The sequence below is a fragment of the Thalassophryne amazonica genome, chromosome 8 (assembly GCF_902500255.1).
Source record: "Thalassophryne amazonica chromosome 8, fThaAma1.1, whole genome shotgun sequence".
In the NCBI taxonomy this organism is placed as follows: Eukaryota; Metazoa; Chordata; class Actinopteri; order Batrachoidiformes; family Batrachoididae; genus Thalassophryne; species Thalassophryne amazonica.
In genome coordinates this window covers 110569009-110584669 of record NC_047110.1, presented here as the reverse complement: position 1 = coordinate 110584669, position 15661 = coordinate 110569009, and the positions used below count along the sequence as shown (strand labels likewise).

Here is a 15661-nt window from a genome sequence, read left to right as displayed (position 1 = left end):
CTTTTGGCTGTACTTGGAGGCATTGAGCCTTTGGCAGCGTATCGTTCTGGGGAAGTACTTCTGCTGGAATTTTACACAACTTATTGTTGAGGCTCAGTGATTCACTAAAATCTGAGTCCAGACTGAACTGTTGCCAGATTCATCAAAGCCTGTTAACAGGTGCAACAGCTCAGTGGTTCTTGATTGGAGAAGGTACTGAGCTGGACTCTGCAGACATGCAGCAGACACACCCCTGGAGCTCTGATGTCACAGATGTTACACGGATTTTACAAAAGGCCAACAAACTCAAACATCATTGCAGGCTTCATTCACACTTTTGTGCAACCACCCAAGGTCGCTTCCCTGCATGCTCCGCAGCCAGGTGAGGTCAAAGTCAGGTATATGTGCATGCACTGGTGGCCTGAACTACCACACTGAAGAACTACACCGGGTGTTGAATGACGACCGTGATCCATACTCCTGACAGTATCCATCAATCTGTCACAGCCAGGTGACATCCAAGGCTCCTTTGAAGAGACCTCGTACCAAAGACCATCCGTTCAGCTCACTGATTCCCGTCCAAGTCTCACAACCATACTGTAAGTCTGGAATTGAGAGGACCCAAAGACTTGGACCTTTGATCTCCTGCAAAGGTATGAACATCAAGAAACACCTCTGTCCAGTGACATCATGATTCTACAAGATCTTCCAAATGTCCCTCACCCCCAAAAATCCCAGACACACGATCGCTACAGCCGAGGTCATCTCTCTACAAGTTCACCACATGCAAACTGATTTCAGGAAGTCACTGGAAGCCTTTAAGGTCAAACATCTGACAAAAGTCAGACTGCAGAGGTTTGTTGGACTTTTATCTGTTAGGCAGCAACCAACGTAAATTAAATCTGCACAAAGGGCAGTTTAGCTGTTGGCATTTGTCCTCTTCACCATGTTTTCAGGTTTATTAAGTAGGAATTTGTTAATATTCCCATTTTCATTGCTCCGCGAAGGCGGACTCTGCAGACTCCCTCAGACTAATGAGATGCACGGAGATGAAAACGGATGACTTTTAGCCACCATGTGGTTCTGTGTGTGTGTGTGTTTTCAGTGTCCAACAGACAGATTAATTCAAAGGCAGAGCAGAAGCAAGAAACAGCACAAACAGTTTAAGGAAATCTTATCAAAAGGACTGTCGGGTCTCTGAGCATGCAGTCAGAAGTATTTGACCCCGGAAGAGCAGAGGGGAACCGGAAAAGTCTGTGTGGACTTGTAAAAATACACAAAGTTCCCGTCTGTTGACAGTAGTCCCAGGTCTTGGCAGTAATTACAACCCGAGCAGCAGCAGCAGTGGAGGAAGCAGCACCAGGAGGCGGGCACAGCTCGGTGGCTTAGTGGCACTCCCTCGTAGAGACTCCTGGTTAACGTCTTGCTGGTTGGGCGAGTCGTGCGGGGAGGCCGCGGCTATGGCATATCTGTCGCGGTTAGAACACATGTCATACAGGTTTCCGGAGAACTGCATTTTCTTGGACTCCTGGCGGAGGGACTCCCAGACAGCCGCCGCTTCGTCCGGACAGCCGGCCATGGCCACGTTGGCGCAATCATGGAACTCATCCCAGGACCTGCAGAGGCAAAGAACGCGAGGGATCAAAACACCAAACGCAGTCTGTGGAGAACATCTGAGATGTTTGGTCAAAATGCTTCAGCACTCAGTGGTTAGCAGATAGCGGGACGCTGCAGCGGGAACATGGCGTCTGATAAAAAAAACTACACTGCATCTGTTTGCCACATACAAACATACTGGACTGTTTGGCAACAGAAGTCTCTCTCTCTCTCTCTTGTTATAACACTCGCACAGCCCGGCTGTAAGATTTGGTAATGACAGTGATGTGGGAAATGTACGATGCTGTGTTTAATTGTGAGAGGGTCACTGTGAAGGACCAGGTGTTAAGTGCATGTCCCACCATTAGTGGGGAGTAAAAAAACATCAAGGGCCCAACCTAACAACAAAATCAACAGCTGCAATGGAAGACTTCAGTGTGGTGAGAAGAAAACACTTTGTAGGTGTCAACACCTCACCACGATGTGCACTGGCAACGTTCAACATCACTTTTATTTGAAGGAAATGAGAATTCATACAGAAATTCTGAGGGATTTCTGTGTGTGTGTTTGGGGGAGGGATATCATAAAACAGGTAATAAGAGCAATCAGAGATTTCTGACATCCACCAAACCTGATCTGGATCATCTCCAAAATTCAGTAGTCTTCATGGCCTAATATCTATCTGTGGTGCAAATTTGGTAAGAATCTGTGAAGTAGTTTGAAGTAATCCTTCTAAGCCTATATAAAGTAAAATCTTGATCCTGAATCTGGATCCCGATCCAGATCACCTCTAAAATTTAATGGAGTCTTCAATGGTCAGTTCTGGCGCACCCTCGACAAGACACATGCATGCGGGCTGGCTGGACACGCGCCAGCAGATGTGAACACAATGAGAGGGAACTGCTTCTCATTCATGTCATTTCATGACTGTATGTCTGTGACCATGGGTCATCTACAGAGGAATAGATGGATCATATTGTATTGTCCGCTTGATAAGAGGGATTCAGTATAAATGCTGTGTTTTTATTGTGTATGTTTTTTTTTGTTTGTTTTTGTTTTTTTAAAATATGTGAATCTCTTTGTTGATTTCAGGCATTTTCCCTGCACCATTTACAAACAAGTGATGGTAGCTCAGTGGTAAAGTTTCAGGCTGGCAATCAGTAAAATGCAGGTACAAATCCCGTGTGTGGTATTTTTTTAATGATTATTATTATTCCACATCAGCGGCACAATGTGGTTCCACAGGTACCAGCTCTCTCTCACACACACACACACACAGAGCAGGAGGAGGAAAATCTCCTGCGCGCACACACACTGCATCAGGGAAACCATCTGTGCGTGCACACACACACACACACACACACACACACACACACACACACACACACACACACACACACACACACACACACACACACACACACACACACACACACACACACACAGCATCAGCGAAACCTGCTGCACACACATATAACACCCTTCAGCCTGGTCAGTCAATTCTGTGGATTTTAAGGGGAACATGTGCATGCTGATGTAGTGAACCCACAGTTTTTGGTGTGCATGTGTGTGTGTCTGGCTTGTGTCCAGATCTGCACGTTCTAACAGCTGCTGCTGCACCAGCGCAACTTACCTGCGGAGGGGCGGGACAACTGCGGAGTCATAGCATCTGGCTGTGTGTGTGTGTGAGAGAGAGAGAGACAAACAGTTTGTGTTTGCATGTGTGTGACGAGAGAGGGAGCGGTGGTGCCAACGTGCCCAGAGTGCATGTGAGTGTGTGTTGCTGTCACAGGTGGTGCAGAGGCAGCACAAACACGTCGAGGCCTCTGACAGACAACCAGCTGCTTCCACAGTAATAAATCCTCCTGAGGCCTCTTCTGTTCTCTTCGTGCTCCTGCTGACAGCCCAAAACCCACTTCTGAGCTGACTGATTCTTACATCCAGGTCATTTTACTGTTGACTCAGTTTTATGGAAAAAATATTTACATTTCAACTACAATCCAAAAACTCTGAAGGAGTTCATCTTCTCCACTGTGTGCTTGCTCATGGGCTGACAAAGGTTTAGACCTCGCTCGTATGCAGTGCCTTGAAGTGAAGCTTGAATGGTTTGGAAAATGCAAGTTAAAAAAAATTGTAGCAATCCTTAAATTTATTTAGACTTCTGTTTCTTTGCAGACAATATGGACGAAAGATATTTCATGTTTTTTTTTTTTGTGCCAACGTCATATCATTTATTAATATTGATCCATTCATGCATTTCAAGCCTGCTATACTTTCAATTTCAATTTATTTAATTTATATAGCGCCAAATCACAGCAATGCTGCCTCAAAAAAAAAAGTTGGGACACTACATTGACCACTTTGTAATGTTGTTAGTCCTTCTAACACCTTAAGGATGTTTTGGCCTTGAAGATAAGTGATGAAGATTTTCCAGTGTTGTCCTGCAAAACATGTATTTTAAACAGGGTTGTTACTGTTGCATTTTTCCATTTTAAAATTCTTCACACATTCCCTGTTGGGGGCAGGTCAAAACTACAGGCGGAACAGTCCTGTATCCGTACCTTCTTCTGTGCAGCCGTGCCTTTGTAATGTGTGCAGAATATGGTTTTGCATTGTCTTGTTGAAAAATACATGGACGTCCCTAGAAATCTGTCTTGACGGCAGCATGTGTTGCTGAAAATGTCAAAGTACTTTTCTGCAATAAATCAATGCCACTTATGTACATAAGGCTTCTTTTTTGCACAGTAAAGTTTTAAGTGGCATTTGTGAATATAGTAACTCCAAATTGTAGTCCTTGACAAAGGTTTCCTATAGTAACCCCTTACACATGTGGTTTTATCAGCTATTGATGAATGGCAGTTCCTGATGCAGTGCCGTCTGAGAGATCAGCGATCACGGGTGTTCCATTTAGGCTTGTACACTTTTCCTTCACTCACTGAAAGTCCTCCAGATTCCTGGAATTCTTGAATAAGATTCTGTGGTATTAGCGGGCGAAATATGCAAATCCCTTGGAAAATTGTTTTTAAACATTTCTGTAATTTTTTCATGCATTTGTTGACAAATTGGATATCCTTTTCCCATCTCTGGTACTCAAAGGCTCAGCCTTTCCTGGATACTGCTTTTGTACAAAATCATGATTACAAATAGAATGAAGTTGACCAAGTTGTAAAGCAAACTGACCGTTTTTTATTCTACTGAGTAGTTGGCACCATACAAAAAGCACCACATCTAAACAGAACTAAGACCCGTCCCAGCAAATGTAATATTGTTACCTCTGCAAAGGAGGTTATGTTTTCGGTCGAGTTTGTTTGTTTGTTTGTCTGTCTGTCTGTTTGTCAACAGGATAACTCAAAACATTTTGAACGGATTTTGATGAAATTTCGTGGAGTGGTTGGAAATGACAAGAGGAGCAAGTGATTAAATTTTAGTGGTGATCCGGATCATGCTCAGGATTCTTCACCATTGCGGGATAGGGGGAATTTTGACATTCTAGTTTCTAACTCCACAAAAAATGGCAGAAAGGCTTGAAAAAAAATAGGGTGTAACATAGTCAAATGTTCTATCAAACAACAAAGTTTGGTGATGATCGGATCCGGATTCCGGATCTGGTGATCCAGAATATGCAAAAATATAGGGAAAATAGAAAATGTGTCAGTGTGAGGTGACAAATGAAGCTAGAGATGCACAACTAACACCAAATTGTAGCTGAATCTGTACTGATTCAGTAAGGTGTCATCAGATTTGATGTAGCTTCAAATGTTATGGAGCTAGATCCAGAAGAAAACCGCCATTACCGAAAAATCATTTTTATACAATAAATTTTGAACTAATAAAGACATAAAAGTGATTCCAAGTTCTTGTGGTATGTTTTCATGGTCAAGGATGTCAAATATAAAGGAAAGAAAAGTGTATGTATCATAGTTTTGGTTGTAACACAATTGTTGAATAGATCACTGTGCCAAGGAGGGAATCTCTTTAGGGTCAGTGACCCTATGGCCTTGTGTAGCACATGCAACACTTAAAAAATAGTTCTATTTCAGAATTTACTGTTATTTATTTAGAGAAGTGTTTCATAAATGTTAAAAAATTTATATATTTGCAGTTTAGTTGAATAATAAATGAATTTTGTCTCATTTGTTTTTGTCTATAAGCACATGCAATATCAATATCAGTGCTCAGATGACAGTAGCTTCTGGGAAAGGTGCAAGTTGCAATAAACTGTGATGCCAAGCATTAAGGATACATGCTATCCAGTCAGAGCAGATGAAACTTTTTTTTACTAGCAAACATCATTGTTAGACTTTTTTAGGTTCAATGATTCCACGGCGTGTAGATGTTATGGCGTCAGTGACCCCATGGCCTTGGCGGAGGTTTGCACTCTCTGAGTGCTTCTAGTTTATAATGTTACTGTTGTTCTTCTTTTAGCTTGAAGCACTTTTCATTTTTCTCAGTTTTTTCAATGAATTTTAAACAAGAGTCCCCTGACAGCACAATATGCACCACTGGAAAATGCTGCTTTGGTACAAGTGCTTACTGCATTCTGATAACATTTCAAAGTATCTGATAGTTGATTTCAGAATGCAGACACCAACTCATGAAACTGGCAGAGTCTGGGTTTGTTAATCCAGTGTCAGGACGGGCGGAAGCCCGTCACCAGGAGTGGCTGGACCTGCAATACAGACTCCCAAACTAGGCCCAGGAGTGGAGGTAATCATGGTCTTTATTCCAGCATCAGGTTTGGTACACATGTAATCAGTCAGCGTGGCAGAGGTACAAGAAGGGTCAGGCTGAGACGCAGTCATAAACGAGCAGGGTTTAGAGGCACAAGCAAACACCGACATCCGGGATGAGCCAAGAGGCATGGTCGAAGACAACAGTGAAGGACTGTGGGGTTTAAATACATGTGGACTAATTAGTAACAGGCAGTGGTGGGCACAGATTATTCGATAAAAATTAACTTCGATAACAGATAATAAGATAACTGAAAAGTTATCTTTGATAAAGATAAACCGATAAACCACCCAAAAATGTATCGGAAGTTACAGATAATTGATAACCGATAAATTCCGGTGTTGTCTATGGGACATTCGCAGTTACTAAAGAGCTGAAATTGATTTTTAACACGATCGCTTTTGAAAGCATCAAAAGCGGTAAAAGACCTAAAGAATAAGCAAGAAAGTTTGACCATGCTGCCCCCTGCAGGAAGCAGCACAGAAAAATCCTGAGAACACCCACAAAATCAACTCTTTACTAATCATAATCACTTTTCTTTCAACATTCTGCTCCTACTGGAAGCTCTTGTTTACAACAGCGCTCCCACCACAGAGGCACACCGAGAGCAGCCATAAGGTCAGCTCCCTATCAATTTCAACACTCCGGTCAGGTGGAGGTCTTGAAAAATAAAGTCATGCTAACTTATGGTTTTTTTGAAAATACTGATAGAATAACTCCATTAATGTCAATTCTGGCATTTGTACAAAGTTAAAATATAACATATATCTTTTAATGTTGAATAAGGCACTAATTCTGAGGTTTTGTAACAAACACAGACCACAAAGCATTCTGGGTAAAAGTGCTAAACAGTGATTGGTTCAGTAATCCATTATGTAAACCAACACATTAATGTGACGTGTGTCGTGTGTTGGTTTAAAGATAAATGTGCTTTTGTAAAATATTCCATTTTTTATGTAAAAACAGGCATTTTTACGGAGCCCTGGAAGTGTCATTGCAATTGCATGTTAAAACTTTTATGATGTTGTAAAACATGCAGTCAATATTAGTAAGTAAGTAAATTTATTTATATAGTGCCTTTCACAGACATAAGGCCATGTACACACGTTGTCGGGTATTTGTAAAACCGAATATCTTACCCTTTCAGTTTGGGGAAAAAACTTCATCCACACTACGTTGTTTAAAAAAAAATCCATCCACATCGAACCGTATAAATGTGTTGTAATTAGTCTGCCAAACCTTTGGGTGGCGGTACTGATTAAAATTCCATCCAATCAGGAGCCTTATTCTCTTGTCGTCACTTCCACAAAAACTAAAAACATGGCGCCAAGCAAAGTAGCAAAGCAAAATAGAACAGAATAAACCCAAGAAAAATAGCTAATAAAACAAAGCTGGAGCAGACGGTGAGTAAACAAAGGAGGAAAAATTAGGATTGAAGCCCAGAGCCAGCCAAAATCGTGACAGTCCCCCCCCGCGGACAACCCCGGTGGCCGCAGAAAGGGACCACCAGCACCCCGAAAAGGGAGGGAGGCGGGGGACCCAGGACGGGGAGCAAAAAGAGGTGGGAGGCCCATCAAAAGGCCGGGCACCCCAAGGGTGACCGACAACATGACCAAAAGGGGGTAAGGGAACCCCAGGCTGACAAACGGGACAAAAAACCCCAGTATGTGGCCGGACACTCTGTACAACTTGGCACCTAAATAAGCCAGGAGGCTGATGTAAGACCAGGTCCGGGGGGCGGCCATGAGGCTTACCAACACTATTAACTGTATTCGGGAGCCGACTAGTGGGAACACTGGCCTCTAAGGCAGAGTCAGAAAAGCTCACAGGGGAAGTTGTAAGGCTGTAACACCTGAAACCCCATAGGGAAAGAACCAAATGTGTATAGGCGGAGCTCACAAAACAGGGAAGCCATAGAGATAGATCCAGAAATAGAACCCCAGAATTTACATAAACCCAACGAGTAACAAAACCATCATTACCCTCCAGAATACCATTCCTGACATCAATCGATTCAACTGAGTATTGGACCCGGAGACTTACTATACTCGGTGGAAGCTTAACTAGCTTTATCAGAGCGTAATAGAGGACACCCAGAGAGAGTTCAAATGAGGTAATCAGGTGCTTAACCCAAAAGCACAATGCGTTTAATACCCAAATCATCTCAAATATCCAATTAACAGAAAATATGCAACTTAGCTCCAAACTCCGAACCCAGACAATAAGCCATTCAACAGAGTCTGAGAACCAGTATTGCAATATGTGCTGATGAGAGCTTAACCAGTCAGTCAAAATGCCACAGAGAGCATCTAGAAAAAGCTTCCAGGAGACAGTAAATTGCTCAATCCAAAAAAACAAAGAGTCAATTATATAATTGCATGACAGGGAACAAAGCGAAGAGAAAGAAATCTGCCCAATAAATGAGTGTATCTGGAAAACCTTTTCTCTCACAAAATAATGACCTTTTAACTGAGACAGCCCCCAGAAGGAAATACTGGGACTCATTACTACACACATGAAAAGCATTAATTGCACCAGCAGCTTACATGAAGCACTTCTCAGACTCTGACGTAGCCAATCAAACAGAAATCCCACAATTTCACATGGAAACCGTTTCAGAGTCAGACGCAGTATCTTTAACAGATTTCTGATGGAGTTACAGGCAAGTAAACACAGCACCATAAACCAGATGGAAGAAGAAAAGTCACTAACCATCCCGCGGTCGCAGTTTACTGTGGTTGTGGTCAGGTCCGGTACTAGAGCAGGCTGATGAAGATCAGGAATGGCGGCCCCGTTTGGCTGCATGTGCATGTGAAACGCACTCATAGGTGCTGCTGTAGACCATGAAGCTGGGCGCGTGGCACCACCGGTGAACACCTGTGATGATTCAACTGAGATCTCGGGAGCAGCAGGTCGGAGCTGCATCTCCAGCAACCTCGCAGCGATGCACGCTGAGACTGAGTCGCCTTCTGATGATATAGGGGCGGTGCAGACAGATGACGAAGGTAAAAATGAGACAATAGTGGAGAACGCAGCGACGACATCAGCTGACGCCGCCGGGGTGTCCCTCACTGTGCGCGAGGAGGCGGGGCTGACTGCTGCCATTGAGAAAACGGCTGGACCGGCTGGGCTGGTCAGCAGTGTGTGTGTCATGCCCACGGGTGCCAACGCTGGAAGAGAAGAGGCTCTTTCAACAGCTGCTGCGGGTGGATCCGTGGCGGAGCTGGTCACGAACGCAGGCAGCGAACTGGCAGGAGCTTCACGTGCCGTCATCAGCGAGGTGGCCGCGATGCATGTGGAAGCAGTGTCTGTGCAGGCTGCTATTCCATGTGCCGCTGCGCCGAATATCACCACCAAAGGCGAGGAGTGCGCCGCGTCCACTGCTGGACCCACAGGACGTGGGCAGCTTGACTTGGTCAGGGAACATGGTCGCCTCTGGGTTCCTGGAAGACGTGATCTCGGTAGCTGGAGCTCGTGGTTCTGGCTGTGGTGTTCGTTTTTTCCGAGGCGCGGGGACCGGCGCTACATGGAGCGGTCGCGCTGTGGAACCAGCGACCAGAATGCACAGCTCAACAGGAACTTGCTGCGAGGCCTCGCGCACCACTTGGATTTTCCGTGGTGCTGGCTTTGGGGGAATCTGGAGTGTGGCTGGATCTTCTGACAGCATTTCAGGCACATAGGGCAGCAGGTAAGCAGCTTTCTTTGGTGTAATGTCGTACCAGGCTGGAGCGAGAGCAGCGTCTGAAAGCATAATGACGCGTGGCTCCTCGTAACAGGCGGCAGTGAGCTCAGACTCGAACAAAATGTCCATGGGGTCCTCAATGCAGGAAGGGGCCTCACCCTGCTCAAACATCTTTTTAATGTCTCTCAGCTCAGAGAATCTGGTTAGTAGCTCTGGTTCAGCGAAAAAATGCGCTTTTTGCCCTGCTTACTGTAGCAGTCCTGACAATCAAAAAATAAGTCCTGTATCTTGAATAAGGATGTTGCCATGTTCTGTAGAGCTACCTGCTCGGACTCACAATCTTCATCTTCGTCCACATCCGTCCAGTCAGATTCGTCGTCCTCTGACGGCAGATAGGCCTCCAGATGCATCATCCAATCTGGACATTTCTGTAGACAAAAAATGTCATCCAGGCTCAGAAGATCTGGGAAATAATCAAACAGCCATGGATTTGAATTCACAAGATCCCAGGCTTGGTCAAGATAATCAAATTTCTCTCCAGGGGTGTAGCAGTCACAAAAACAGACAAAAAAAAATGAGAGGTCAGAAAAAATCCTCTTTATCACCTCAATATCCGGGAGTATGGCAGCAGTGTCCTTGGCAGGAGTGGAGTCTGCGGAGTCAATATTCTGGCCAGATTGTACTGTCAGGACGGGCGGAAGCCCGTCACCAGGAGTGGCTGGACCTGCAATACAGACTCCCAGACTAGGCCCAGGCATGGAGGTAATCATGGTCTTTATTCCAGCATCAGGTTTGGTACACATGTAATCAGTCAGCGTGGCAGAGGTACAAGAAGGGTCAGGCTGAGACGCAGTCATAAACGAGCAGGGTTCAGAGGCACAAGCAAACACCGACATCCGGGATGAGCCAAGAGGCATAGTCGAAGACAACAGAGCAGGATTCGTAACACGGCAAGACACGGCAGGACTATGAAGAGTGCTGGAAAGTGTACAAGACAACAGTCTGGCAAGGAAGTGAAGGACTGTGGGATTTAAATACATGTGGACTAATTAGTAACAGGTGATGTTAACAAGGTGCATGTGAGAAGAAGGAACCAGAAAGGGGGCATGGCTAATGAACAAAGATACTATGTTGTTCAAGACAGTGAGGAAGAGAACACAAGGTGGAGAGAAGGAAAGACAAAGATGTGTGAACAGGAGTCAACAGTGTGACTAAAGGGAGTGAGCACAGTGGCGTGATGTAAAAGACAAAGACACAGGAGCAGGTGCAAGAGCATGAGTGAATGGAAACACAAAGCAGACATAAACAAGGTGGGAGACAAAGACATGGGGCAGGTGCAGTGATGTGAAGTGAACATAAATAACTGGGCATGAGACGAGGAACAAAGACTTGATGGGAGGTGTGGAGTGGAAACAAATGGCAAAAGCAGAACAGAGCTAAAATGGAAATCAGGGGCAGAATATGATGCAATAGCAAACCAGACATGAACATGAGAACTGAAAGAAAACACCAAGACAAAACTGAACTGGACCAAAACTGACCAAAAATAAAACAGACTGTAATAAAACCTGACACCAAAACACAACAGATAATATAACAAATGAGAAGAACAAAATAAACAAATGGTAAACAATAGAAACATAAACTGGCTGAAAATACAAGAACAGAACTGGACAATGGCTAAAGTATAAAAGTAGCAAAGTTGCAAAGCAAAATATAACACAATAAACCAAAGAAAAATAGCTAATAAAACAAAGCTGGCGCAGACGGTGAGTAAAAGGAGGAGGAAAAATTAGGATTGAAGCCCAGAGCCGGCCAAAATCGTGACATCCAGGACCATAACTCTGCCAAAATGTGTCAATCTTGTACAATATGAAAATATGTGTATTACTAACCTATAACAAGGAATTGTCTAAGTTTCCCAAAATTACAACTAAAAATGTGAGAGGAGTTAATTTCAGAATGCAGGCACCCACTCATGAAACTGATGGAGTCTAGATTTGTTAATCAAGAGCCATAACACTCTTAAAATCGGCCCAACTTGAGCAATATGAAAATATGCGTTTTACTAACCTATAACGACTTGGACCAAGTTTCATGAAATTCCTCCTAAAACTGTGAGAGGAGTTGATATTAGAATGCTTCTAACCTTTTTGGGAGGGAGGGACGGACGGACAGACAGACGGATGGGCGGAAATCGCCATGACATGATGCAAAGCAGCGGGCCCCGGCGGCGTCTCCGGACGCGTGCTGAAAGACTGTGCAGACCAGCTTGCTGGGATTATCACCAAAGTCTTCAACCGGTCCCTGACACAGTCAACTGTCCCATCATGCCTGAAGACCTCCACCATAGTCCCCCTACCCAAGAAATCCCCCATAACCAGCCTCAATGACTACTGGCCTGTTGCACTCACACCGATGGTGATGAAGTGTTTTGAAAAAGTGATTGGAAGTCACATCATGTCATTCCTAACCTCCACTTCAGACCCAAACCAATTCACTTACAGGGCCAACAGGTCAACAGAGGACACCGTGACCGCTGCCCCCCACACCACACTGACCCACCCAGAGCAACAGGGTAACCACGCCCGTCTTCTCTTCCTTGATAATAGTTCAGCATTGAACATCATCCTCCCCTATGGCCTCGTGAGGAACCTGCTGAACTTTAGTCTACCTCATTCCACATGTCTTTGGATTAAGGACTTTCTGTCAGATTGCTCACAGACGGTCAGGACTGGCCCTCACATATCCACAGCTCTCACATTCAGCACCAGTTCCCCTCAAGGCTGCATGCTGAGCCCACTGCTGTTCACCCTCTACACCTCTGACTGCACCCCCATCGACACCAGCAACACCTTCATTACGTATGCAGATGCCACCACAGTGGTCGGCTGTATCACTGGAGGAGATGAGTTTGCCTACTGGGAGCTGGTGGAACAGCTGATGCTGTGGTGTAGAGAAAATAATCTGCTCCTGAACACATCCTTATGCAAGGAGCTAATCATAGACATGGGTCTTAATGTCTCAGGAGAGCAAACACCATCCTAAAGGACTCATCCCACCCTGGACACTCTCTGTTTGAGCTGCTGCCATCAGGCAGACGGTACAGGACCATTAAAACAAGAACAAATAGACTGAAAAACAGTTTCTGCCCAACTGCTGTTAGAGCTTTGAATGCCACTGGAACCAAACAGCCAGGTCACATGACACACTTGAAATGAGGGAAATATTTGTTTATGTGCAATATCCACTGCCAATGAAATATCCACAGTTTGTCCATACTTTTCTATTCAAAAAAAGTAATCTCTTTTTTTATGTACTTATACAGTATATATATTTTTTCCTTTTTTATTTTCTTCTTCAGACCTTTCGACTCAGGTTTATATTTGCAGTGAAAGGCTTGAACCTTACCTTTCGTTGTACCCATTACAATAAAGAATCCGTATCTGTATGACATAATCCCCCTTCGGGCCTTTGGGGGATAAATAAGCAGCGGTGGTCTTGGTGGCCACCAGACCGAGGCTGTAGAAATCAATAATTTGGCAAAAAGTTCAACTTGAGCTACATGCAGCGTCAACCCCACCAGCTCGTAGCTCCAGTGAGAGCCAGGATATTGTCTTTTTTTGTGGCAACTATTGAATCTGCACACAAAAGTGTGCAGAAGAAGCTGCATGACACTAAATGAGCACTGGCTCCGTGTCCCCCCCAGTTCCATTTGTGGCTCCTTTTCTGAACGGCGCAAGAAAAACATAAGACCGAAAATAACGATCGACACTACAACAGACATGATGTCATTTCAGCCAAGTTACAGTAACAGCTGGTTGTTGATGTGGGAAACCTGCAGGATGAGTCACAGCACAACACAGCTCCCATATCACCAAAAATATTATAGACTTTTCCATCAAGAATTTACAGCTTATGTGAACTTCTGTCCACTCAATATTCCAGCATGCACTGTAGTTACCCGAGTCTGACTTGTGCAACAAAGGTTGAAAAGAAAAAAATGACATACATGAATGGACCTTTATTAACAAATGAAATGAAGCTGACAAGAATAAAAATATGAAATCTCAGATTCACAGTCTGCAATGAAATAAAGTCAAAGTAAATATAAGAATCACTGGGTTTTTCCATATTGTCCCAACATTGTCTGATTTGGGGTGACGTTGTATAAAAGCCTCAGATAAAGGAACATAATGTAAATAATCTCACCATCATAAAGGAGAAGAACCCTCACAGACTTGATTACAGATAAAATTTTAAGGTTTGCAAAAAAATTAAGCGAAGTAGATCTTGCAAATATGACATAAACCATTTTGAAAACCTGTAGATGTTAAAAACAATCAATTGAATGAGTACAGGTCATTCTTATAGAACACATCAGTGATCAGGTTATTAATCCTGTGGATTTTAATAATTGATAATCACAAAGATTAAAAGCTGGAGCTGTGACACCGAACAGACGGTCTGCAGTGAAATGTTTGGAAACTCCTTTGAATTCTTACTGATAATATCAATCCATTTCGAAATCCTGCTGAAACCTCAAACAGTTTTGTGACTATTATGTCCAAGGCTGATCTCTTAAAAGCTGTACAAAGATGCTGCAGCCTTTCAGCTCTGCACAGTGACTGAAAATACAGCAAGATATGAAAAGAACCCACCTATTCTAAGAGTGTGACAAACTTTTTAGAATAAAACTGCCATGATTAAGCTACGGCAGTCTTCGCCAGACAGACCTCACCCCGTATGCTTTTTATTTCTTTAAGTGACTATTTTGAATATGTACACTTTTTATTGTATGTAAGCAGCCAAAGCTGTGGCAGATGTCTAAATCACATCTCCTGTTTCTGGGTACGTTTGACTTAAAAAAAAAGGGTGGGGGGGGGGGGGGGGGGACTAAATCACAGTGCATCCAGAACACAATGCAACCACCCTGAGTCCTTGGTCCATCCCACCCTCCTTAAAGTCGCCACTTCAAATTAACACCTTCATTCATGTGATCCTGGATTGTAGACTTTATCTACAACAATTGGAAACCCAGGCAGCGGGTGAAATATCTAAAAAACAAAAAACAAAATCGCTTTTACCCTTAAATCTCTAAAACCAAGCAGTAATGAGGGAAAGATGCAAAATTTGGGGGGAATATTATGGCATCTTTGTTTGGCGGTCGCATCCTAAATAAGCAGACGATGACTTTAAACCGAGACTAAAAAAAGAGCTATAACAAGATGCGATGAAAGCATGAAAGGCCTTTTGTAAATCTGTGGAGGATAAAAATATAAAGGCTGCTGTGAAAGCAAATGCAGCCTTGTGAAAGAGAACCTGTTGAGATATTCAGATGATTCAATCAATCAATCAATCAATCAATTTTTTTATATAGCGCCAAATCACAACAAACAGTTGCCCCAAGGCGCTTTATATTGTAAGGCAAGGCCATACAATAATTATGTAAAACCCCAACGGTCAAAACGACCCCCTGTGAGCAAGCACTTGGCTACAGTGGGAAGGAAAAACTCCCTTTTAACAGGAAGAAACCTCCAGCAGAACCAGGCTCAGGGAGGGGCAGTCTTCTGCTGAGACTGGTTGGGGCTGAGGGAGAGAACCAGGAAAAAGACATGCTGTGGAGGGGAGCAGAGATCGATCACTAATGATTAAATGCAGAGTGGTGCATAC

The 15661-nt window shown here is 43.8% G+C and overlaps 1 protein-coding gene across 1 annotated transcript in view; it reads right to left on the bottom strand.

Annotated features, from left to right (window-relative positions):
• Positions 1-383: 383 nt before the first annotated feature.
• The window catches only part of nrn1la (neuritin 1-like a), a 130687-nt gene continuing 115409 nt past the window's right edge, over positions 384-15661 (bottom strand). Inside the window, exon 3 of the mRNA XM_034177266.1 lies at positions 384-1595. Within this exon, the coding sequence (XP_034033157.1) occupies positions 1301-1595 (295 nt within the window). The 3' untranslated portion in view covers positions 384-1300. The remainder of the gene's footprint in view (positions 1596-15661) is intronic.